Source organism: Puma concolor, chromosome B3 (genome assembly GCF_028749965.1).
Source record: "Puma concolor isolate L17-30 chromosome B3, mPumCon1.1.hap2, whole genome shotgun sequence".
In the NCBI taxonomy this organism is placed as follows: domain Eukaryota; kingdom Metazoa; phylum Chordata; class Mammalia; order Carnivora; family Felidae; genus Puma; species Puma concolor.
The window spans coordinates 67,088,977-67,114,757 of record NC_141672.1 but is presented as its reverse complement, the minus strand read 5'-3'; the positions used below and the strand labels follow the sequence as shown (position 1 = coordinate 67,114,757).

At 36.9% G+C, this 25,781-nt stretch overlaps 1 protein-coding gene across 6 annotated transcripts in view; it reads left to right on the top strand.

Moving 5' to 3' along the window:
* Positions 1-2,394: 2,394 nt before the first annotated feature.
* Positions 2,395-25,781, top strand: part of ARHGAP5 (Rho GTPase activating protein 5) — an 81,618-nt gene continuing 58,231 nt past the window's right edge. For 4 of the 6 annotated variants that reach the window (XR_015252449.1, XR_015252450.1, XM_086709970.1 and 1 more), the window contains exons 1-2: positions 2,762-2,900; positions 15,412-19,299. Coding sequence is in view for 4 of the 6 variants with exons in the window: in XM_086709970.1 (XP_086566096.1) it covers positions 15,580-19,299 (3,720 nt within the window). In the remaining 2 variants the exon portion in view is untranslated. Of the gene's footprint in view, positions 2,519-2,761; positions 2,901-11,653; positions 11,731-15,411; positions 19,300-25,781 lie in introns of those variants that run through there. The other 2 variants (XM_086709968.1, XM_086709969.1) reach the window with 2 other exon arrangements.

The following is a 25,781-nucleotide window of genomic DNA, read 5'->3' as shown; positions in this document are numbered from 1 at the left end:
AAGAGTAATATAAAAACAATAAAAATCTGTTAACTTTTTCATAATAGTAAGCAGTTTTAGACTATGTATTAATAAGGAGCAAAGTTCTAAATTTCTATACCCCTTAAATCAAGATGGATGATGGACTAATAGTAATGTCAGCTCTGAAAATTATCCTTTGAAAACTATGGCTATGTTTGTTTGTTTGCTACATTTTCTGGGTCTTCATTATGAGATAATGAGATTTCAAGTCTTTTTTTCCCTCCAGAATCAGGTCTTGATTCTTTAGTATCATGTCCTGTTTTAAAGGAAACATCATCATATAAAGAAGGTATAATTTTCACCTTCTTTATATGATGATGTTTCCTTTAAAAGCCCTGATTTATTTGACTTTGGTTTATGTTGATACATGTCCATGGTTAGGACATTTCTGATTATTTAGGGAGTAATTTTTTAAGTATCTTTCAGGTGGACACCTTATAACACTTAACATTTCAGAGTCAAAGTTGTGACTCTGAGTCAGCTTACTGTATTTTTAAGGACTCTTAGTACAAAGGTCATGAAATGCATTTAAATGCATGAACTCTCCTACCTGTACAAGTGGTATGGATACTTTAGGGCATCAGTACCTCACTTTGATGGTTCCACTCCCTTCCCCCAATTTATTCCTCTTCTCTTTTTCTCCTTTCCTCCCCTCTATATTTACTTTAATTGTAAGTTTTCTTTTGCATCCTTCCCTGTGTATGGTTTGATAGAAAATAAGTACCTACAGTCCTTAACTACTTAACATCTTTGGCAGCATTCAAACGCAAGAAAGTGGCTACAGTAAGGAATTTTAGTGATGCCTTTTTACAGTTAGGGAGTAAGAGACAGAGGAATTAAACACCTCTCTTCTGCTTTGTCTATTAGGTTTACCTTTGAGAAATAATGCAGAGTAGAGGGGCAAGGTTGTGAACAAACTTGTGCTGGAATACTGGAATAGATTTACTGACAAATTTTGTAATTTTTACAAAAAGGCACTTTTGTTTTTCTAGTTTAGTAACAGACCATAAATGTACTTCTGGTTGGCAGCAGCTGCATCATTTTAACACAAAAAAGCAACCTTGGCTACCTCCAGTACCGTATGTAAGAAATAAAGAGTAACTTGAATTTAAAAGACTTTTTAAATGTTAACTTTACTGATGATTAACTGTTTTCAGCGTAGAAAACAAACCTTCCCCCAAGAGAAATTCTCCCCCAAATTACTTCTTTTAGACTTAACAAATTGGGGTAGATTCATGTTTTTGCTCATTTTTTATCTGCTGGCAACTATTTTCAGATCTCTAAGATTCTGATGACCTTGGGAAAGTCGCAGGACTTCAGTTTCTTCAATGGTAAAAGGAAAGGCATTTTTCTACTGTCCGTCCTTTCTCCACCTTTCAGTACCAATGCCCGGAAGAGAAATACATAGAAAGCCCAGGGCACCCCCAAACTTGTAAAATTTCTGTAAGCTTAAAAAAATATTGAATATACTTAAGGCTGTATAATAGAAGCCTGGTGGCCGATGTTTCCTAAGATTAGGCTGGTAGTGGTGTGGAGCTGGCGTCTTTGGGGCCACCTTAAACCCCTAAATCTTGGTATCTCGCTCAACTTCCATTAAGAATGGAATAAACTACGGGCCTGTGCGTCTCTGCCATGTCGATGGAGAATGGGATTCTTGCTCCCATGGAGTTCTGCCTTCTGGGTGAGTATGGCACCAGGTCCCGGGCGGGTGATGTCTGTAGTAAGCGAGCGATCCCAAGACAGGAAACTGGCTGCACATGCAGAAGTATCCATGCGAGCAGGTCCCCGCCAACGTGTTAGGGCGCATATTTTCCTCTCTTCAATTCTTTAATGCTCTGAGACCGTAGGGGAATTTACCGAAAATCTTTCAGTGCCCGTGCGATGTTTTGCAACGGCTAACACGGTATCAGGTTCTTTTGCAGTACTGTGGTTTGCTCTCAGTTTCAGCCAGAAACCGGAACAGAAGGAAAGGGAGAACGCAGGGAAGGTTCGGAGACTACCGCGCTCAGGGCTGCATGGTCTGCAGCTTCTAAAGTGTGGAGGATGGGACGGAGGAGGAGAATACGGAGAAAGGGGAAAGCGGAGGAAAAATACCCACGCCAATGGGTAAAAGGGAAAAGGTGAGAAGGAATGGAGTAGGAGAGGGAACCAATGGGTGGGAGAGGCGGAGGAAGAAGGGGGAGGGGCAGAAGCCAATCGAGGAGCCCGGACGCGAGCGAGGACGCGGCCCCGCGCTTGCTCCCCTCCCTCCGGCCCAAGCGCTCGCGCCTTCCCAGGCTCCCCGGAGACGAGGGCAGGGGCGGGGCCCAGCCGGGCGCGCGGCGCGGGAGGCGCCGCGAGGTGAGGGCGGCGGGGGCGGGGAATTGTGGGGAGGGCGGTGCGGGTACGCGCGCGCGCGCGCCCCGTCGAGGCTGCGCCGCCGCTCCGCCCCCGGCCGGGTGTGTGGCTGCGCGCGCGCGCGTGCGTTCCGGCGGTGCGCGCCGGGAGAGATGCTGAGGTAAAGTTCGGGAGAGAGGGAGAGAGATCCGTCAGCGCGAGGGAGCCCGAGTGGCCGCCATTACTGAGCCCGGCGCGGCGGCGGGCACTGGGGAAGGGGGGAGGGACGGGGCCGCCGCTGGTGGCGGGAGGGAGGGAGGGAGGGTGGGTTACCCGGCAGCGGGAGCTGTAGGGCTTAAGGTTTCGGGGCGTGTGTGTTGGGGAGGGCGGGGGGAGGTGGCTGAGGGGACGCGGCGCTGGGTGAGCGCGCCGGGGAAGAGAGGCGAGCAGAGAGTGGAGGAGGAGGCGGCGGCGGCGGGAGCGCTCCCCAGGAATGTCGCTGCCGCCGCCACCGCCGGGGCCGCTGCCGTTGAGGAGGAGACGGAGGAGACCCACGGTGTTAGGTAGGACCTTGCCATCTCAGCCCCTCCGGGCCTGCCCGCTCGCCCCCTCCCCGACCGGGACCCTCCCGCCACCGGCTGCCCCGCTCGGTCGCCGCCGCCGGTTGTAACCAGTTCAAGGCGCTGGGGCCCCGCAGCCACGGAGGGGAGCCTGGCGCCGCGCTCGGTCCTCGCAGGCCGAGCGGGGAGCGGTTGCCGCGGGGAGGGGGGGGGATACGGTCGGCGTGAAGGGCAGAGAGGCCGGGGGAGGGGGGCGCTTTCTCCACAGGTGACGCGGCCGGGGTCGCTGGAGGCCTGGTTGTGGCCGGGGATCGCGCCGGCCCCGCCAGGCGTCCGCTCTCGCCCGCCGCCCTCACTTGCCCTGCTCTCCGATGGTACGTGGGGAGGGAAGGTGGCGGTGTCTGTTGGCTGGGTTGCTGCTGTTAACGAGTTCCACCTGGAAGGGGGAGCGGGGGGTGGGCGCATATTCACGGAAACACAATCTTCATTGCAAACTTAAGCGCTTTTCAGGGGGATCGGCCCTTTCACTTTTCCCCGATCTCCCCCACTCCTCCCTGGGTTCTGTTCACCAATTTCCCATCTGCTGCGAAAGCTCGGGCAAGGGTGTGAGAAGTTGCACTGCGCAACCAAAACACGGGAGTCTTCTGGGTTGACTGCGTCCGGCTTGAGGCTTTGATACTGAGTGCTTGCTAGAATAACCTTTAGATTCTTCCTCTGTTTCCACTAAAGAAAAGTATCGGGGTGGGGGTGGGGAACCGCGCGGGAGCGCGCGCGCACTTATCCACACATAAATACTCACTCCCTCACACCCTCCCTCTTCAGCGTTATTAGAAATGCAAGTGAGGTGGAGGCTGTGGGTGTAGCTGACGCCGAAAGGTGCTCGGAAGTAAAGGCAAACTATTGGGACGTTTGGTAAAATTCCGACAAAGTTGTAGGGAGACGCTTATACTTTTGCCATACGATAGAAATCCAGTTTTGGCTCATGCTTAATAAATGGGAATTTTAAGTGTTTTAAGTCTCGACCAAAATAGACCTACGTACGCCCGTTTTTAAGTTTAAATTCCTAAATATAATTTGCCTTTTTCTTTGTGATAGATAGGAAACGATGTCATTTTTTAAAACTACTCATTTGTAAAACGGTGGAATACGTCGTTGTATTTACTGGTATTTGCTTATGCTGCCTTCTACAGGTGTGTGTGTGTGTGTGTGTGTGTGTGTGTGTGTGTGTGTGTGGGAGGGGTTTGCCGGCTTCACCTAAAACACCCAAAATCAGTACTCAGTTTGAAAGTATATGGGGGGGGGGGGGCGGGCGGAGGAGTTATTTGCATTGAATTCATTTGTATTCACTTCTGGAAATATTTCTCAAAATCTTCGTTTAAAATGGTTCTTTTCACAAAAATTTGATCCAGATGCAACATTTGGAAAAATATTTGGTTAAGATATATTAGTAAAATGTGTTTTGGAGATGTTTTACTGTCAATTTCACTTGACTTCACTATGATAAAACTGTATTCTTAATGAGTATTTTTAGATATACATACCATATAGGTAATCTACTAGACAGTTGCCAAATTAAGGTTTTATTTTCATTTTAAATTGCTTTCTCATTTTTGGCTCTTTCAAATTGACCCACATTTCCCATATGTGTAGTAGAGCAGAGGAAGAGAGTGTTAAGTGTGGATCACCAAAAAACTTGCACAGGCCTTGGAGCACTTTATGAGACTAAATGTACATGATTGAAAATCTGCGTATACCTATGTATTTAACTTTCAAGAAATAGCACTATTGATCTGACTGACTTAAAGCAGTCTTTAGTCAGAAGGACACAGATGACTAGATGACAATTGATTTGGTTGTCATGTGTAGGCTACATTTTTTTAATCCACCTTAGCATATATTATTTTACCATTCTTTGTATATGTTAGTTATAAGAGCATTGGGGAATGGATCAGTTATACTTTGCTATAAGAAAGAATTGTTGCAGAATTCTGATATGTTTGTCATTTTTTAGTACCCCACTCTCATTTAAATTAGGGGTTTTTTTTGGTTTTGTTTTGTTTTTAAGGAGAGTGTGCAAGCGGAGGAGAGGGGCAGAGGGAGAGAGAGAGTCATAAGCAGGCTTCACACTAAGCTCAAAGCCAGACTTGGGACTCCATGCCACGACCCTGGGTCGTGACCTGAGCCGAAATCAGGAGTCGGATGCTCAGCCGACTGAGCCACCCAGGTGCCCCACTTTAGCAATTTAAAAAATGTATTCCAAAATTAATATCTTAATTCTGTCACATCTGTAAAATGTTTTAAGCCCCACACTTTTTTTTTTTTTTTCCTGTTGTAAAGCAGAGTTAGTACACTTAACCCTTTTGGAGAAAATAAATTATTTTGACCTTGAAAATTAAGATTTTTTTTTTTGAGGAATAAAATACTGTGTTTGCATACCTTTTTTGGAAGATGTACAGCTTAGAATAATAGTTTTTAACTCATTTTTTTAATACTGAAGGAAACGTTATGTCTCAGGAAGACTACTAAGCTTTTTCAACATTAGCAGGACTTCAGTTAAGTGTTGCCTTTAGTATTCCTCACTTAAGTATGAAATGGCATAATACAAATTTTCTTGATAGCTACAGAGTAAGTTTCATTTGTTGCAACTTCAGGTTCCTTAGAAATTTTAAAAAGTATTAGAGCTGTAAGACCCATGATTTTTTTCTTCGCACACAAGAAGGTATGCAGAGAATATAATTGACTCAGGTGCTCTGCTTTAGTAGTATCGATGTTTCTAAAAAATGTTTGTACAATACATTTAAAGTACACTAAGAAAATTTGGTTTTCTAAGAATGGTGAAGAAACCTTGATAAAGTCATTCATCATATGGTGACTTGAGTAAGCAAGCTTCTATTTGTTTAAATGCAGGTTGTAGTTAATCATTTTATCAAACCAGGAAAAACCATATTAGAAATTTAAAAAGTTCAGTGCTAAAAATATTAAGTATGAACTTTAACTCAATTGGTTTTAAAACTCTGGTTACTTGAACCCCTTACGGATTTTTCCTGGATGGCATGAGACCTCCTTTGACAACCCACCCTCCCAAACCACTGTCACTTCTATTTTTGGTAAATCTATCGTACTTAAATATGAAAATTCCTTTGAAAAAAGAAATCTATGTGTAAAAGAAGGCCTTTGATTTGTTATTCATTAATTCATATTATCTTTATTTAGCATTTGCTGTGCGCCTGGCCTTGAGGATACCAAGATAAATTAGAGATTGTGTAGCTTGAGCTTTAGTTGACAAGGTAGTAACTATAAAGGAGTAAATACGTACAAGTACTAAGAGATGCAGAAAAGAGAACAACTATTTCTATCGGGGTCTCTTTGGGAATCGTTTACAGAAGAATTAATCATTTGAATTTGGATATATTAACTGCAAATAGAAGTTTGAGATGGTAAGCAAGGTTGATTTTTTTTTTTTCCCCCTGTATTTTGGAGGTTGCCTGTCCACAATACTTAGATTTGCAGTAAAAATAGATTATTAATGTTTGGTCATGTCTTTGTGTTGGACTCCTTAGAACTATTACTTGGGAATAAGAGTTATGAATAACTTATAATTTTAGGGTTAAAATATGACCCGTATGTGTCTCTTGGTTAGATTCTACAGCTTTCATCATGAAGAGTTAATGGTAAAAGTGAATTTTCATTTTTCTAGCTTCATATTAGATTTAGCATATTTTATTCCTGAACAATAATTTTTTGAGCAGCTATGGCACTGTAAGTGATACAAGGAAATATAAAATATTACTCCCTTAAAAGAGCTTATAGCTTTGGTGGAAAGAGAGCTGGACAATTTAGCAATGGTTAGATGCCAGCTCAACATAGAGTAGAAGGAGCCATATAGAAGGCAGGACATACTGATTTAAAAATCAGTGTAAAGGAATTAGATAAAAAAGATAAGATTTGGAAATTGAAGAGGATTGGAATAAGTAAGGAAAAAACAACTAGATAAGTTAATGACCTTGTAGACCAAAAGCACAGGGAAGTGAGGATAGGTTGGCAGGTGAGAGGAAAATATAAGGTAAAAATGTAAGAGCATCAGTTTGTACCTTTTGAGAAAAACTGAAAGATGTGGGGAAAAGTTAATAGGTTAGATAGAAGGTTAATAGAAGGAGTGATGGGGAAAGAAACAATTTTTGTGTTACTATTTATCCTCTTTGCTGTATTTGGCATTACCAGCAGCCTTGAAAGAAGTTGTACGTTGGTTCTGATAGTTTGTTAGTTCTCTTCCCATTTATCATGTGTTCTTCCTGATCCAAAATTTTGTTTCTTTCCATACTTAACTTTTCAAAGCCAAATAATAGCTCTTTTTATTTACTTATTTTTATTTTGGTTGACGGTTTATAGAACTAGTGGAAAATTAACATTCCTATATGATCTGAGCTTTGAAAAATCCAGATTTGCTACTCTTCTTTGTTGACTAAGTAATTACTTAGATGTTTTTTATAAGAGTAGTAAATGATCTCTTACATAATTTTCTTAAGGTTATGATCTTCAAATTTATGTTGCTAATCTTGATGTTGCCTTATTTCATTTCTTTATTTTGATTTTTCTTCAGGAATACTGTCACCTGAAACTCAAGTGATACTACCGTCTGTTGCTGAAACTGAGTTTTTCATTAAGAAACATTGACTCATTTGTCTTTATTATCATTAGCAGCCAGTCACCAAATTCTTTTTTCTTGGATTGCTCTTTTCATTTCTGTGATAGTTCAGGTGTTTCAAGTCTCCAGTATTTGTCCATCTCTTGGGCTTTGTGCCTCAGCAAATCTAATTTTGTATTCCACTGCTAGTTTATAATGGCTTCTTATTGCTTATTACAAGGTTTAACTCCTGCTTGCCCTTGAAGACCTTCTTATTGTTGTACCTTTTATCTTCAGAAATAAGTGAAATAAGAAATAAGTCTACTTTTCATCATGAGAGCTATGCTCAACCATTCCACCCTAATCACACACCTAGAATTACTTCTTTTTAAAATTCAAATCCAGTCTATTTTTCAGAGTTGCCTCCAGTCCTTTCTCTACTCTGAAACTTAATCTATTCCAGGAGTTTCCAAGTTATGACCTTTGGACCAGATCTGGTCTTTTGCTTCTGTATAATGGCTTTTTACATTTAGAAATGGTTAAGAAAACAGTTAAAAGAATAATATGTGTGATATGTTAAAGTTATATGAAATTCAAATTTTAGTTCTCAGACACAACCATGGTCATTCATTGAAGTATGGTCAATGGCTGTTTTTGCGCTATGACCACAGAGTTGGATTGTTCTAACAGACACCGTATGGACGCAAAGCCTAAAATATTTACTGTTTGGCCTTGTGCAGAAAAAGTTTTCCAAACCCTGATCTATTCCAACTTGCACTGATCTTTCATTTTTTTGAATTCCTATTGCACTTACCAATTCCATGGTATAGCACATTGTCTTTGTCTTCTCAGTTATGGTGCTGTAAAGTTTCTTTAAAAATAGTGGAGGAGGTACTTTTAAGCCTCCCCCCACCCCAATATATACCTTCTTTTTAGTCTATACATCTTCCTGAGATTCTTATTCAGCCTCTTAATGTTCCCATCACGGAGAAAATTGTTAAGCCTTATTTAATGTAGTTTGTATCATGAAAATAATGATTTCCCTCTGGTATAGCATTATAATTTTGAATGTGAAATCATGCCCTTCCCTTCACTTCTCTGTTTTCTCCAAAGCGAGAAGACTCAGACTCTGGAAGGGAGGTGAGCATTTTCATAGTGCCAGCTTAGTGGACTTTTCCTGCATATACCTTTGTACCCTCAAAACTTCTGACATAAAGCTGAGCAGATAGTGGTAACCACAGTAAATACTTAATGGATTGTTTACATAGGTTGATATAAATCAGGTGACCTTTGGTTCTTCTGTTTTCACCGGAGTGAGGAAATGGTCTAGAAAGAGTTTAGAATAACTTTCATACCAAGGCGTGGGACATAACATGTTGTTAGAGGAAAGTGTCGATTAAATAATAGGGTAGGCAGTAATTCTGTTTGGAAATATTTTAGGTCATTGGTTTTCAGATATTTTATGCAGTGAAACTTTTTTCAAAGAATAAATATTTGAAATATCAGAAGATAAAAATGAATGAAAACAGAATTATCTTTACTGAGTAGGGCTTGGGGAGGGAGCTCCAGAGTACTGCCTACTTGGACCCTCCTGGAAATACTTCCATTGAGCCTTCAGGCTTGCCTAATTTGTGTTAACCAGCAAACTGTTGGTCTTGGACAAATCTGGACTTTTTATATTAGAATATTATGCTATACTAATAGACTTAGGGCCCATAGCATTGTGCAATTTTTGTTAATTTTGACTACAAATACGACTTCAGTGGTTTAGGATCTGAGTTTGGAGACTGGCCCAATTACTCATCAAATATTTGAGTAGCCAGTTTGTGTCAGGCACTGTTTAGGGTGTTGGGAATGTGGTAAAAACAACAGCAACAAAATCTCCATTCTAACATAGTTTAATCCTAAATCCTAACCAGGATATGCTTCCAGGTTATTTAGTTACTACATAAATTGTTGAAATTTTTAATAGATTCTCTTCATTCACTTGATTATAATCTTGTGTAAAGACCAATTCATTGGAATGTCTTTAGTGTTCCTTTCAACCTTAAGATTATGTGCTTATGTGGTAGAATTCTTGGTCAAAGAAAATGTTGTGGAATATAATTGACTCTTCTACAAGTATTACATTGTTTAATGACTTAACTATTGTATATGTTAAAATGGCTTTTTCATTTCCTCTTCTAGTTTTTCGCTAATAATAAATTTGTTAATTAATAAATTTGTTACTGAGAATAAGAATTAAGTAATACTGTATCAATATTGTACCATATTCATCTTTAGTAAATCAGTTGATAACTTTTATTAAGCTAGGTTACATCACCTGAGACTGTGAAATATATGACAGTCTTCGGGCTCCGATCTGTCTTTTCTCAAATATTTGATTATGTAAGAGATAACTTTGTTTGACTTAAAGAAGCTGGAGCACGTAATTACAAAGATCCTTCTGTTTAATTCTGGAAAATGTAATTTCTTATAATATTTCTGATTCTAAAAGTTTCAAAAATTAGGGCTAAATGTATTATAGATCATAGTCTTTATTCTGGTGGCTTAAGTTTTGACTGTTTTTGGAATCTTGAAATAAATGTGCATTTCTTCCATTAGTAGCTTTAGATTAATATATTACAGTGCTTATTCAGTAAACAAATGTGCTTTCCTCTTTTTGACCAAAGAATTAAGAACATTTTGATTTTAATATTTATTAGCATTCATGCATTTATTGAGTACTAAGTAGGAGGCACTGTTGGAATCTTGTGGAATATATTGATGAAATAAAGATTTATGCCTTTGTGGATCTTTGTTAAATCTGGAGTAGGGGTGGGGAGAGGGATAGAGTCTAATGACAAGTAAATAAGTTGCAAGTAAATTAGGAGGTAAGGTGGACTTTGGAAGTTATTAGGAAAAGTAAGTGTAGAGGCAGAGGCATGCTTAGCATGTTAAGAAACTGTGTTAGTGTTCCTCATTGTGTCTAGAGCAGAATGAGTGTGGGAGAATATATGAGAGTAGGTCAAAGAATAAGATAGGTTTGGAGAAGGCAGATCTTATGCCATAGAAAGGATTTGACTTTTAGGAGCCACTGGAGGTTTTCGGACCTAAGAATAGGAAGCTCTGACTTACGTTTTAAAAGAAACTCTGGCTGCTCTGATAGTGATAGGGGAAGGGGAGCAGGAGTGGAAGCACGGAGATTAATTGGGAAGCCTTGGAATAATCTAGGGCCAGATATGATGGTGGATGGGTCAGATTAGAGCACTAAATGTAATGAAAAGTGATAAATTCTAGATATATTATGAAGATAGGACCAACAGGAATTTCCTGACATGGTGTAATAACTTAAAAGTGTAAAATAATTAAGATATCACACCTTTTATCTATGAATGCAGAAGTTTTGTGAGAAGATAGAAAACAAAGTTTTAGTTTAAATCCAGAATTACTAAGAATTTATTTTTTTCAGTTTCCTAGATTCCTTGTAGAACTTAAAAGCTTTTGTTTTTGTTTTTCATGGAAAGCCACTTCATGTTATTAAAACTCGATTAAGAGGAACAAGTTGTGTTTGAATGACTTAGTAAAATATCTTTGAAAACTTAGTTGTATAGATCGCTTCATTTCTGAGACAATTGTAGGGACCACTCAAGAAGAATATTAGGCAAATAGTTGCTCTCTCCCTCCAACTCTCTCATCAACTGTAGCTCCACTGAAGTTAAACATTTTTCGTTAATTTCTGTGAAGATACTTAATCTAAACATTTCCTTGAAATGGTTATAAGGTAAACTTAAAGGCAGAATGAGAAAGAAACTGCATTGCAAACATAAAAAGCAGTAGTCCTGCTTAAGAAAATAAAGATGGGTCATCCAGAGACTCATTTTAACTGGATTGCTTTGAGTAGGTCATTTCTACTTTTGTCTTGGTTCCTTCATGGGTAAAAATATGAGAAAATGAGAACAAGTTATATGAAAGTCACACCAAAAATCAGAAAGATGTAGGAATCAACATTATCAGATATTACCATTACACATATCTGAAAGGAATTTTCAAATTAAATTGAATAATCTGCATATATATATATTAGCCATTAGTTTATTACTGGGAGCACACAAAAAAAGGATTTTTTTTTTTTTTTTTTTTTTTTTTTAAGCACAGAAGAAAAACTGCCTCAGTTGGTTAATGGACAGGAATTTTGACCTGGATGTTGAGGGCCAGAAGGTAATTCATGTAAGTATATACTATCCGGGTGTCTGAAATTAAATGCCCTTATAACCTATTACAGTCAACCTCATGAAAGCTATCTTTCTCTGATGAGGTGGTAATACCATACTCACCTAAACAAATAGCAAAATGTTTTGGATGACCGGTGACAGTTTTTTTTTTTTTCCCTAGTCTATGGTTTCTCAAACTTTTTTAAAATCTGAAAACATTTTTTATTACTATATTTTATTTTATTTTTTAACATTTATTCATTTTTTTTGAGAGAGAGAGAGGGGGAGAATGTGAGTGAGTGGGGGAGGGGCAGAGAGCCAGGGAGACACAGAATCCAAAGCAGTCTCCAGACTCTGAGCTGTCAGCACGAACCACGAACCGTGAGATCATGACCTGAGCTGAAGTTAGAAGCTTAACGGACTGAACCACCCAGGTGCCCCAGAAATCATTTTTATTAAATTAGGGCTTTTGAAAAAAAAATTAAAAAAAAAATCTTTTGGGTTAAGTAAACTTCTAAATTATATAAAGAGTGCACTGCTTTGATGAGAGATTTGGAGGGAGAGAGCAACTATTTGCCCGGTATTCTTCTTTCCTACCTGTAGGTGAAAGAATTTTCCATCATTGTTTGAAAATCACTATGGTGACTCATGACATAAAGCTCTGCAGCTGACTTCATAATACCAGCAGGTAGCCTTCTTGAAAGAAGAACATGGATGTTACTTAAGTGTCTAATTGATAGTTTACTGTGAATTTGGTGTGAAAACCATAAATGTCATGTAGACCTACCTTATTTCTAATTTAAACTTTAATATTCATGATTCAAAGCCTGCCACTATCAAATTTATTAGGATGTGTAGAAGCCTCATTATAAAATTTGATATAATAGTTTTATTTCTCATTAGATAAGAAGCTTTCCATTTTTCACTGACCTGTGAAAGGGTGGTAACTTCATGCCTTCACTCATCTTCTTTTAATTTTAAGACCCTTTTCTTTCTGAAATTTTTATTTTTAATGTTTCTTTATTTTTGAGAGGGAGAGCTTAGGTGGGGGGCAGAGAGAAGGGGACAGAGGATCCAAATTGGTTCTGTGCTGATAGCAGTGAGCCTCATACAAGGCTTGAACTTGTTAACTGCGAGATCATGACCTGAGCTGAAGTCGGACGCTCAGCCAACTGAGCCACCCAGATGTCCCTGTGAAACTTTTAAAATACATTCTACGATAAGAGTGTTTTCATTTCTGCTTACACTCTATAGCTTAAGATAGAAAGCTACCTCAGTATTTTGAGGTACATGCTGTAGGAGAGCAGAAACGTGTCTGTTAATGTTTGGGTAAGCATATATGAGGAATGAATAGTGACTATTAAGGCAAGGGATTAGGTTTGTAGTTGAGAATTTTCTATAATACTTAGGTTCATATGACAATGTACTGTTACTTTTCTGTTAACTTTGTGTCTCTTAAACTGGAAGGCAGGGGACAGTCTTAACATGCTTTGAATTGCTTAGTTTTCAGAATAGATGTTTGTTTAATAAAGAGCCATATGTAGTGCCAGTGTTTATGCTGTTGAACATGAAAATTCCCCAAAGTAATCACTAGGTAGGTTTTCTTTTGATGTACATTTTAAAGAGTATTGTCTGCAGTTTTCTGCTTTTCTAGTAAGACGAAAGGATTCTATTCCTTGTTTTCGATTTTTTTCTTAATTGTTAGTTATGGAATCATTGTGTTGTTTTCCCAAACTAATTTCCTTTTGCCTTTTTATCACTGTATATAATGTTGTTATCCAGTTCATTCATTGTGTTTTCTTACCAGTAAATACAAATATTCTTTTACACAGTTTAGGTAAAGAAAGTTAAACTTGTGCTAGGTGTAAATACCCAATTTGACCAGATTAAGATTTTTTAAAAGGTTTATTAATGAAAAAGAGTTAATAGGATTGGAGGGACTGCCCCAATTTCTCTTACTTCTAGTTATCATATACATTGCTGCCAGATAAATTTTTTTAAGTCACAGGTCTGACCAGATCATTTTTTTGAAAAAATACTTGACTGTTTCACTGGTTCTAAGAATCAAATTAATAAACAGAACTAATGCTTATTAAACCCTTTGTTGGCTAGGTGCTTAACATTTAAAAAAATGATTTACTTCTTAAATTTATATAGATACACAGCCCCATTTTATAGATGGGGAAACATGTATCAAAGCAGTTTTGGTTTTACTGTTGTCATAAACTCAAATAGATTTGAAATAACTTTAACTATTTGTGTTGCTTTTTCTACATAGGATTATTTTATTAGGAAAGTGAATCTAGTAAATGCTTTGTTTGAATGTCATATGGCAGATGCTAGTATTTATAGTTGAGGCTAATAGAATAAAGTACATGAATACAAAAATGTGAAATTTTACTTTTTAATATTATTTTACCAGAAATGTTAGTCATAATTCTGAATTACAATTTCTGTTACTCATTAGTTGTTAGTATAGTAAGTGTACAGTATATTTTGAATAAATGTTTACTTGCATTTGAGGTCAGTGTAGAAGCCAGGTATTTGGGGCAAGTGGTGGTTCTTTTCTTTGTATTTTTTCTCTATGTTCTTTAGTTTGTTTGAACTGAAGATAATTTTCACATATGTTGATGTCCAAATGATATATTGCTTTTAATTCAACCTCAAAAGAATGAGGAATCTATAAATAAGATTATTCTAAAAGACTGATTCATTGCTTCCACATAAATAACCTAAATTAAATTGCATGTAGTTCTTCCAGGTTATTTAATGTTGCTAGTGTATCAAATACTTGTAGAAGATTATCTCAAATATATAATCTCCAAATTCTTTATCTTACTGCTACTTAAAATGTGGTCCATGAGCTTTTTGTAGCTACTCTTAGAGGAAATAAATACAGAAATCAAGAACATTTAGAAATAATTTGACAGTGATGTTATGTCTCTTCAATCTAATAATTGGGGCTTGGATTTTTAAAAAACTGTATTTATTGCATTTTGCAAAATTGAACATGCAGATATGAAATAAAAATTGATCCTTTGATAGTTTGAGAAACTTTGGTCTGGTTAAATACTCTCAGTATTTGTATTAACTGTCCATTTCTACTTACCTATTGCAGTGTGTGAATATTTTAAATTTGTTTTTGGGCATAAAATTTTATAGATTTCACAGGAGCATGTTGAAACTTTATGAAAAATTTTATTTAATTCTAACATCTTGCTAAATTTGTATGAAATTCCATTTTAGGGAACAAGTTTTGGGGAATAATGTAATAGAAAGCAGGTTGTTTTGAAAGTTGTGAGAGAGTTGTTAAGGCAACTAGTTGCTTTAGTTATCAGCAAACATACCTCCAGTCACAGAAGGCAGGAAAATTGAGGGAGGGGAAAGGACTAGTTGTTTCTTCAAACTTCTAGGAAGGAATAGAGACAAAACGCACATTTGGTCAGTAGGGGCTTAGTTTAAAGCTTGTGAAACATTAAATTTTGTATGTAATTATTTTAATTATTAGATTTCTCTTAAATTTTTGAAGTCGGTTGCATTTATAATGGTAAATCATAAGCAGTGTTTAATGGTGGTTTCAAACCTAAAATACATGTAACATTAGTATCTATAGTGCTTTGTTACGAACATCTGTAGTATGTATATAATTTAATATGTAATTCCTGATTAAGTTTTGTCCTTTTTCTCCTCTTTCTAGGAAGATGATCGTTATGATATTGAAGACCTTTCTGCATAGAAATGAGGGAAGTACAAAGAACCAAATATAGTTCTGAACTTTCGGATCTGTATTTTGAGATGATTTTATTTTCAGAATGAGAAGTATATCTGGTTATCTTTATGAATGTAGAGACATGAGAAGAGAGTTATGATGGCAAAAAACAAAGAGCCTCGCCCCCCATCCTATACGATCAGTGTAGTTGGACTCTCTGGGACTGAAAAAGACAAAGGTAACTGTGGAGTTGGAAAGTCTTGTTTGTGCAATAGATTTGTACGCTCAAAAGCAGATGAATATTACCCAGAGCATACTTCTGTGCTTAGCACCATTGACTTTGGAGGACGAGTAGTAAACAATGATCACTTTTTGTACTGGGGTGACATAACACAAAATGGTGAAGATGGAGTAGAATGCAAAATTCATGTCATTGAACAAACAGAGTTCATTGATGACCAGACTTTCTTGCCTCATCGGAGTACGAATTTGCAACCATATATAAAACGTGCAGCTGCCTCTAAATTGCAGTCAGCAGAAAAACTAATGTACATTTGCACTGATCAGCTGGGCTTGGAACAAGACTTTGAGCAGAAGCAAATGCCCGAAGGGAAGCTCAATGTAGATGGGTTTTTACTGTGCATTGATGTGAGTCAGGGATGCAATAGGAAGTTTGATGATCAACTTAAATTTGTGAATAATCTTTTTGTCCAACTATCAAAATCAAAAAAGCCTGTAATAATAGCAGCAACTAAATGTGATGAGTGCGTGGATCATTATCTTAGAGAAGTTCAGGCATTTGCTTCAAACAAAAAGAACCTTCTTGTAGTGGAAACATCAGCACGATTTAATGTCAACATCGAGACATGTTTCACTGCACTGGTACAAATGTTGGATAAAACTCGTGGCAAACCTAAAATTATTCCCTATCTGGATGCTTATAAAACACAGCGACAACTTGTTGTCACAGCAACAGATAAGTTTGAAAAACTTGTGCAGACTGTGAGAGATTATCATGCAACTTGGAAAACTGTTAGTAATAAATTAAAAAATCATCCTGATTATGAAGAATACATCAACTTAGAGGGAACAAGAAAGGCCAGAAATACATTCTCAAAACATATAGAACAACTTAAACAAGAACACATAAGAAAAAGGAGAGAAGAATATATAAATACTTTACCAAGAGCTTTTAATACTCTTTTGCCAAACTTAGAAGAGATTGAACATTTGAATTGGTCAGAAGCTTTGAAGTTATTGGAAAAGAGAGCAGACTTTCAGTTATGTTTTGTGGTGCTAGAAAAAACACCTTGGGATGAAACTGACCATATAGACAAAATTAATGATAGACGAATCCCATTTGACCTCCTGAGCACTTTAGAAGCTGAGAAAGTCTATCAGAACCATGTACAACATCTAATATCAGAGAAAAGAAGGGTAGAAATGAAGGAAAAATTCAAAAAGACTTTGGAAAAAATTCAGTTCATTTCACCTGGGCAGCCGTGGGAAGAAGTTATGTGCTTTGTTATGGAGGATGAAGCCTTCAAGTACATCACAGAGGCTGATAGCAAAGAGGTGTATGGTAGGCATCAGCGAGAAATAGTTGAAAAAGCCAAAGAAGAGTTTCAGGAAATGCTTTTTGAGCACTCTGAACTTTTTTATGATTTAGATCTTAATGCAACACCTAGTTCAGATAAAATGAGTGAAATTCATACAGTTTTGAGTGAAGAACCTAGATATAAAGCTTTACAGAAACTTGCACCTGATAGGGAATCTCTTCTACTTAAGCACATAGGGTTTGTTTATCACCCCACTAAAGAAACCTGTCTTAGTGGCCAAAATTGTACAGACATTAAAGTAGAGCAATTACTTGCCAGTAGTCTTTTGCAGTTGGATCATGGCCGCTTACGGTTGTATCATGATAGTACCAATATAGATAAAGTTAACCTTTTCATTTTAGGGAAGGATGGCCTTGCCCAAGAACTAGCAAATGAGATAAGAACACAATCCACTGATGATGAGTATGCCTTAGATGGAAAAATTTATGAACTTGATCTTCGGCCAGTTGATGCCAAGTCGCCTTACTTCTTAAGTCAATTGTGGACTGCTGCCTTTAAACCACATGGGTGCTTCTGTGTATTTAATTCCATTGAGTCACTGAATTTTATTGGGGAATTTATTGGAAAAATAAGAACTGAAGCTTCTCAGATCAGAAAAGATAAATACATGGCAAATCTTCCATTTACATTAATTCTGGCTAATCAGCGAGATTCCATGAGTAAGAATCTACCAATTCTCAGGCACCAAGGGCAACAGTTGGCAAACAAGTTACAATGTCCTTTTGTAGATGTACCTCCTGGTACATATCCTCGTAAATTTAATGAAACCCAAATAAAGCAAGCTCTAAGAGGAGTATTAGAATCAGTTAAGCATAATTTAGATGTGGTGAGCCCAGTTCCCACCAGTAAGGATGTATCAGAAGCTGACTTGAGAATTGTCATGTGTGCCATGTGTGGTGATCCCTTTAGTGTGGATCTTATTCTTTCACCCTTCCTTGATTCTCATTCTTGTAGTGCTGCTCAAGCTGGACAGAATAATTCCCTAATGCTTGATAAAATCATTGGTGAAAAAAGGAGGCGAATACAGATCACAATATTATCATACCATTCTTCAATTGGGGTAAGGAAAGATGAACTAGTTCATGGGTATATATTAGTTTATTCTGCCAAACGGAAAGCGTCAATGGGAATGCTTCGAGCATTTCTATCAGAAGTTCAAGACACCATTCCTGTACAGCTGGTGGCAGTTACTGACAGCCAAGCAGATTTTTTTGAAAATGAGGCTATCAAGGAGTTAATGACTGAAGGAGAACACATTGCAACTGAGATCACTGCTAAGTTTACAGCACTGTATTCTTTATCTCAATATCATCGACAAACTGAGGTCTTTACACTGTTTTTCAGTGATGTTCTAGAGAAAAAAAATATGATAGAAAATTCCTATTTATCTGATAATACAAGGGAATCAACCCATCAAAGTGAGGATGTTTTTCTACCATCTCCCAGAGACTGTTTCCCCTATAACAACTACCCTGATTCAGATGATGATACAGAAGCACCACCTCCTTATAGTCCGATTGGGGATGATGTACAGTTGCTTCCAACACCTAGTGACCGTTCCAGATACAGATTAGATTTAGAAGGAAATGAATATCCTATTCATAGCACCCCAAACTGTCATGACCATGAACGCAACCATAAAGTGCCTCCACCTATTAAACCTAAACCAGTTGTACCTAAGACAAATGTGAAAAAACTGGATCCAAACCTCTTAAAAACAATTGAAGCTGGTATTGGTAAAAATCCAAGAAAACAGACTTCTCGGGTACCTTTGGCACATCCTGAAGATATGGATCCTTCAGATAACTATGCGGAACCCATTGACACAATTTTCAAACAGAAGGGCTATTCTGATGAGATCTATGTTGTCCCAGATGATAGTCAGACTCGCATTATTAAAATTCGAAATTCATTTGTAAATAACACCCAAGGAGATGAAGAAAATGGATTTTCTGATAGAACCTCAAAAAGTCATGGGGAAAGGAGGCCTTCAAAATACAAATATAAATCTAAAACCCTGTTTAGTAAAGCCAAGTCGTACTATAGAAGAACACATTCAGATGCAAGTGATGATGAGGCTTTCACCACTTCTAAAACAAAAAGAAAAGGAAGACATCGTGGAAGTGAAGAAGATCCACTTCTTTCTCCTGTTGAAACTTGGAAAGGTGGTATTGATAATCCTGCAATCACTTCAGACCAGGAATTAGATGATAAGAAAATGAAGAAGAAAACCCACAAAGTAAAAGAAGATAAAAAGGTAAGTTTAACTTATAAAACTTTACTAAACACTAATAATGTTTATGAAGATGTTTGTTTTGCCTTTTAAAATACATATTTTTTAAGGTAATGAATATTATTGAGAACTTAGGCTGCATTAGGTCATTCGGTAAATAATTAGCTCTTTTTAATGTTTTTAGTATTTTGTGAGGGTGAATTATTTTCATTACTTTTTAAATTGCATTATTTTTTACTTGTGTCTTTAGTGTAGAAGTTTGCATTCTTATTCTTCAGTGTAATTATTCTAGGTGAATATGCTTATTTTCCTTTTAGAAACAGAGATATAAAGTGATTTCGCTCTTTTTTTTGTTTTTACGTATCCCATTTATCTTTTTGCCTTCTTGACCTAGCAGTTTTGCAAAATTAATTTGACCTACCAGGATCAAAGATACTAAAATATAATTAATAATTTGTAATATTGGAAATTATTTGCAATTTTGGAATTTACAGTTCCAGGAAGCTTCTTTGTGGATGGTGGTGTAATGCCTAAAGACATGCAGAAAGGTTTCTGAAGTTTGAATTGTAACGTTCTGACCAAATAGCAATACAGTATCCATTTTCAGTAGATATTAATTTACCTGATGGTATTAAGCATTAAAAGCTTAAATATGTATGCTATTAAAGTTATAATTAATAATTTTAATTAGATCTTTATCACAGTGGTACCTTAGCACCTTTACTTCCAGTACTCTTTTCTTTGACTCTTGAGTGTGCATAAACTTTCTTCAGATTTTTTATGGTTTTAAGATAGTCTTTCAGCAGGCTTTCATTGTCCATGTTGATAATTTTTTCATCAGTTATGTATGTCCATCATCTTAGTACATATTTACTGCAGGTACTCACAACACATGCTACTAGCTAATGATCTTTCATACTCAGCTATTAATCACTAGTTTTTACTATACATTTTATCACCACCAAAAGACTTCAGCTTTTTTTCTTATGTTATTAAAACTACTTAATGCATATTAACAAAAATAAAGCATTTACAGCCTTTCCATTTTAAATTGCTTTTGTGTATATGTGTGTTATTTTTCTATTTTTGATCATAAGTTTACTTAGTTGTTTTGGTAACTTTTTTTTTTTTAATTTTTTTTTTTTTTTTTAATGTTTATTTATTTTTGAGACAGAGAGAGACAGAGCGTGAACGGGGGAGGGTTAGAGAGAGAGGAAGACACAGAATCTGAAACAGGCCCCGGGCTCTGAGCTGTCAGCACAGAGCCTGACGCGGGGCTCGAACTCACAGACTGTGAGATCATGACCCGAGCTGAAGTCAGACGCTCAATCGACTGAGCCACCCAGGCGCCCCGGTAACTTTTTATTATAATTTCAACTTGGAGGATAGTTGCAGGAAGGATAAAAGCTTTTGTATATTCTTTACTGAGATTTACCCTCAGGAAGCATTTTGTCCTTCTTCCTTGATCTATTTGATGTGTGTGTGTGTATTGAGGTTTATTGTTTTGAGCCCTTTGAGATTAAATTGGAGATGCTGGACTCTTTCTACCATTAAATACTTCATTTTGTGAGAACAAGAACATTCTCTTAAATAGTAACAGTACAGATACCAAAATGAGGAAATTTAATGATGGTGTAGTACTATTATTTAATATACAATCTATGAGCAAACACTTAGGTTTTCAACATCTTTCTCAATAGTTTTCTTTATATTTCCCCATTATTCCTAATTTTTATTTAGTTGCAGTAGTAGTGTATAAGTGCTTTTTTATTTTTTTCACTTAGTTGAATTTTTCCATATTGCTTCATAGTATTTCAGTTAATACCTTTACTTATTACATTGTTTTCCATTTAACAAATTGTTTTAAAACTGGGTGGCTAGGCTTCTAGGTTTTTAATTTTGCTATCATTTTTTTATTGCAGTGGCCAATTTGCATGAAAGATTGTTCTTTTTCGATTATTTTCTTTTTTAAATGTTTTATTTTTGAGAGAGCATGCGAGTGAGCACGGGGAGGGGCAGAGAGAGAAGGAGACCTAGAATCTGAAGCAGGCTCCAGGTTCTGAGCTGTCAGCACAGAGCCTGATGTGGGGCCCAAACCCACGAACTGTGAGATCATAACCTGAGCTGAAGTCAGACATTTAACATACTGAGCCACCCAGGCACCCCTAGGTCATTTCTTTAGGGTAAAAATGTTCAACAATTGAATTCCAAAGACTTAAATGACTCGATATTTATTATTACTATAGTTATTTTAGTGTTAATTTCTTAATTATGAGCACTGTGAGGAAGGAATATACCAAATTTGTATTTATATTCTGAAATTTTAGCACATTACCTGATTTCAGTTAGTTTAGTAATAATATTCCTTGAATTAAATGTTTCTCATACATGATTTGTCTTACATAGTCACTTAATTATACACATGGTCCTTGACTTAGGATGGTTCCAACTAAGATTTTTCAGCTTTATGATAGTGCAAAAGCAGTAGCACATTCAATAGAAACCATACTTAGAATTTTGAATTTTGGTCTTTTCCTGGGCTAGTGAGATGTAGTACAATATTCTTGTGATGCTGGGCAATGGTAGCAAGTTGCAGCTCCATTCAGCCATGCAGTCATGAGGGGTAAACAGCCATTCTTTGCCCACAAAATCATTCTGTTTTTCACTTTCAGTACAGTATTCAGTACATTTCAGAATATTCATCACTTACTAATAGCATAGTCTTTGTGTTATGTGATTTTGCCCAACTGTAGACTAATGTGTTTTGAGAGCATTTGAGGTAGGATAGGCTAAGCTATGATGTTAGACGTGTGAGGTATATTAAGTGGTTTTTTGATTTAATGATACATATTTTCAACTTACAATGGGTTGAGCAGGATATAACCCCATCCTAAGTTGAGGAAGTTCAGGAAGATAAGAATTTTACTGAATCTAATATCCAATGTTAATTGATATTATAATTAATACAGGATTTTATTGTTTCTTTTTTAAAGATACATAAAGTAATGGTGGTATTTACATTCACCACATCTTAAAATCACTAAATACAGTAATTTGTCTTTAATTTTTGTTATTATTCCACAGAGAAACATGGGCCTAGGTTCTCTTCTTCACTTGGAATGGTTCATATATTTGCTTCTATTCAGCCTTTTGTATAATGTACCTCTTTTCATTTGGTGTCAGTCTTGTCCTCACTTCTATTGAAGTGGTGCATTGGCTTTGGGTCGTATTTATAATCTGCTTTCAGTTGACTTAACTTACGGTAGTTTGAGCTATTTTAATCTTTAGAGCTATTTTAGAATTTCCTTGTACTTTCATATAACATTGCTTTAGTTTTTAGATTCATGTATTAGAATATTTGAACTCTAAGAAAATTGAAGAAATTCTATTTTAGAAGTTTTTAGGTCTGTAAATAATTTTTAATTTTTTAATTTATCGCTTAAATGTTTAGTTTCTATACCTGTGATCTTAAAAAGGTAAACATAGTTTACAGTGAAATTTTACAGAAACAGTGTTGGACCACAGCTATATTTTATGGATTTGTGTGTATATATGCACAGTATATGTCTTAGCTCACTCCAAAGCTAACTTTATATAAGTTATTCATAATATTTTTTTTTCCAAGCAAGGCTGGAGCACTTTAGTGCAACTTAATTTTCCTAAAAATTATTTTCATTGTGTAAGCTGGACTTGAGTAATTGTCGTCTTATGTTTCAGTTCAGTAAGCATTAGCTAATAACCTGCTAAACACTTAAAGTCTGTGCAGAAAGTTGTTGAAGGATATAAAAAAAAGAACACACATCCCCTTAAAGAGTTTAAATGGTAGTTAGAGAGACCATACCTTGTGCTTGGGGCAGTGTTAAGAAAGTACTACTAGAACAATTTAAGGAAGCATAGTTAAGGGCACATGGTTTGTTGGAGCCAGACTTCTGGGATTTGAATCCAGGCTCTGTCATTTACTAGCTGTGTAAGTGTGTAATCATTCTGCACTTCCAACTAGGAAAATGGAGATAAACATATTTCTTGGACTGCTATGAAAAATCAGTTCATATTTATTTATAGCAGTGCCTGACGCATTAGTAAATTTGTTAAATAAAGTATGTACTCTATTTTTTGATAGTATCACTTAAATATAATATTAAAGGAATACAGGCTGAGCTATTACCCTAGAGTTTATAGTTAATTTCACAAAGCTTCATGAAGAAAGAGGTACGTCACCAGTTTGGGGTATTTTGGTTGGCTTTAAAGAAGGAGAAAAGATTTTAGGTGGGGAAGATCATGTTTACAGAGGCATAAAATTGTTACTAAGTAAGGTGAGAGATGATAGGAAACTGCCCTTATTTTGGGGATATTGTGAAATAACACTGCATTTATAAAAATCTGCTAAGTTGAAGAGCTAATTTAAATCCAAAAGCAGTTAGTTAAGCAAGGCCTGAGGAGTAAGGAAAGTTGTGTTGGATTTCAGGTTGCAGGTAGGGAAGTGATTGGCCTCACATAGTCTAGGTGGGAAGCTGATGTATATACTCCGTTTATTTTTACTTATTTTTTTAAGTAATCTGTATACCCAAAGTGGAGCTCGAACTTAGAACCCCAGGATCAGGAGTCACGTCATCTACCGACTGAGCTTCCTTACATATTCATTTTTGAAGTTAGAGAGCTACAGAAACCAAATGAGAAGTCAATAAAGCTAAAAGTTGACTCTTTAAGAAGACTAGAAAAGTAGACAAATGTCCTTCAAGATTAATCAGAAAAAAAGAGAAGGCATAATTAAATACTGACAATGAAAAAGGGAACATAATCACAGATAGATTAAAAAATAATAGAACATTGGGGCACCTGGGTAGCTCAGTTGATTAAGTGTCTGACTTCAGCTCAGGTCATCACCTCACAGTTCATGAGTTTGAGCCCTGCGTCGCGCTCTGTGCGAACAGCTCAGAGCCTGGAACCTGCTTCAGATTCTGTGGCTCCTTCTCTCTGCCCCTCTACTGCTCATGCTCTGTTTCTCTCTCTGTCTCTTTCAAAAGTAAACATTAAAAAAAAAATACTTAAAAAAAAGATAATAGAATACTATCAACAGTTTTATGTCAGCATATTTGAAAGTTTAAACAAAATTAACACAAACTCAGAAAAATACAGACAAGAAAGCTTTGAATAATCCCATAACTATTTTTGTTGTTGTTTTTATTTTTTTTTTTTTTTAATTTTTTTTTCAACGTTTTTATTTTATTTTTGGGACAGAGAGAGACAGAGCATGAACGGGGGAGGGGCAGAGAGAGAGGGAGACACAGAATCGGAAACAGGCTCCAGGCTCTGAGCCATCAGCCCAGAGCCTGACGCGGGGCTCGAACTCACGGACCGTGAGATCGTGACCTGGCTGAAGTCGGACGCTTAACCGACTGCGCCACCCAGGCGCCCCTGTTGTTGTTTTTAAAGAAGGAGAGTGAACGCAATGGGGGGTGGGGGAGGGAGAGAGAGAGAATCTTAAGCAGGCACCACATCCAGTTCAAACATGATGTAGGGCTCAATCTCACGACTCTGAGATCATGACCTGAGCCAAAGTCAAGAGTCAGACACATAACCAACTGAGGCACCCAGGCACCCCAGTCCCATAAGTTGTGGAGTAATAGTTTTATCTTGCACAAAAATACCAGGCTCAGATCATTTAATAGGAGACTTTTCAATGAATGGATGATTTCAGTGTTCTTCAAACTATTCCAGAAAACAGAAAGCAGGAGAATACGTTCTTTAATTCATTTTCTTGAAGTCATCTAGTCTTAATTTCAGAATCAGACAAGGATGGTATAAAAAAGGAAAATTATAGTCCTGTTTTGCCTAGGGGAGTGTACATGCAAAAATCCTAAATGAAATACAAATACAGGTCCACAGGCCCTTGACTGCAGTTTTGAAATCCAACAACTTCTGAAAACCAAGTTTTTTGTTTTTGTTATTTTTTTTCAAACTTTGCGACACAATCTGATTTGACCTGCTCTTGGTTGCAGAATCTTATTTGAGGCTATTTTTAATCATTGCTGATCTTATTTAGAGTAAATATCCATACAGTTCACTGCAGAACTGACCCACACTTTAATGGGGTTACATAATTGACAGTTTTTGTACTGTACATTATGGCTAATGACTAAAAACTTCCAAATGCTAAAACATATTTTCCTCAAGGGTTTTAGATAAGGGATTTTAGACATATAATAGCAAAAAACATGCAGCAACAGTGTATGAAAGGCATTTTATAAATTTAATAAATTCATAGAAAACTATATTATGAATAGATAAGAACCTTAACTTGGAAAAAAGGTTTCTACAAATAAACAATTGAAATCTGCAACAAATATCCTGCAACAAATGCCCTAAATGGGGAAATGGACTCTCTTTTCAACCAGGAACAAGATAATGTACACACTGTCACCACTTTATTCAGTATTATGTGGAGGTGCTAGTCAAAGCAATAAAATAAAAAAAATTAAATGCATGAATATTAGAATGGAGGAAGC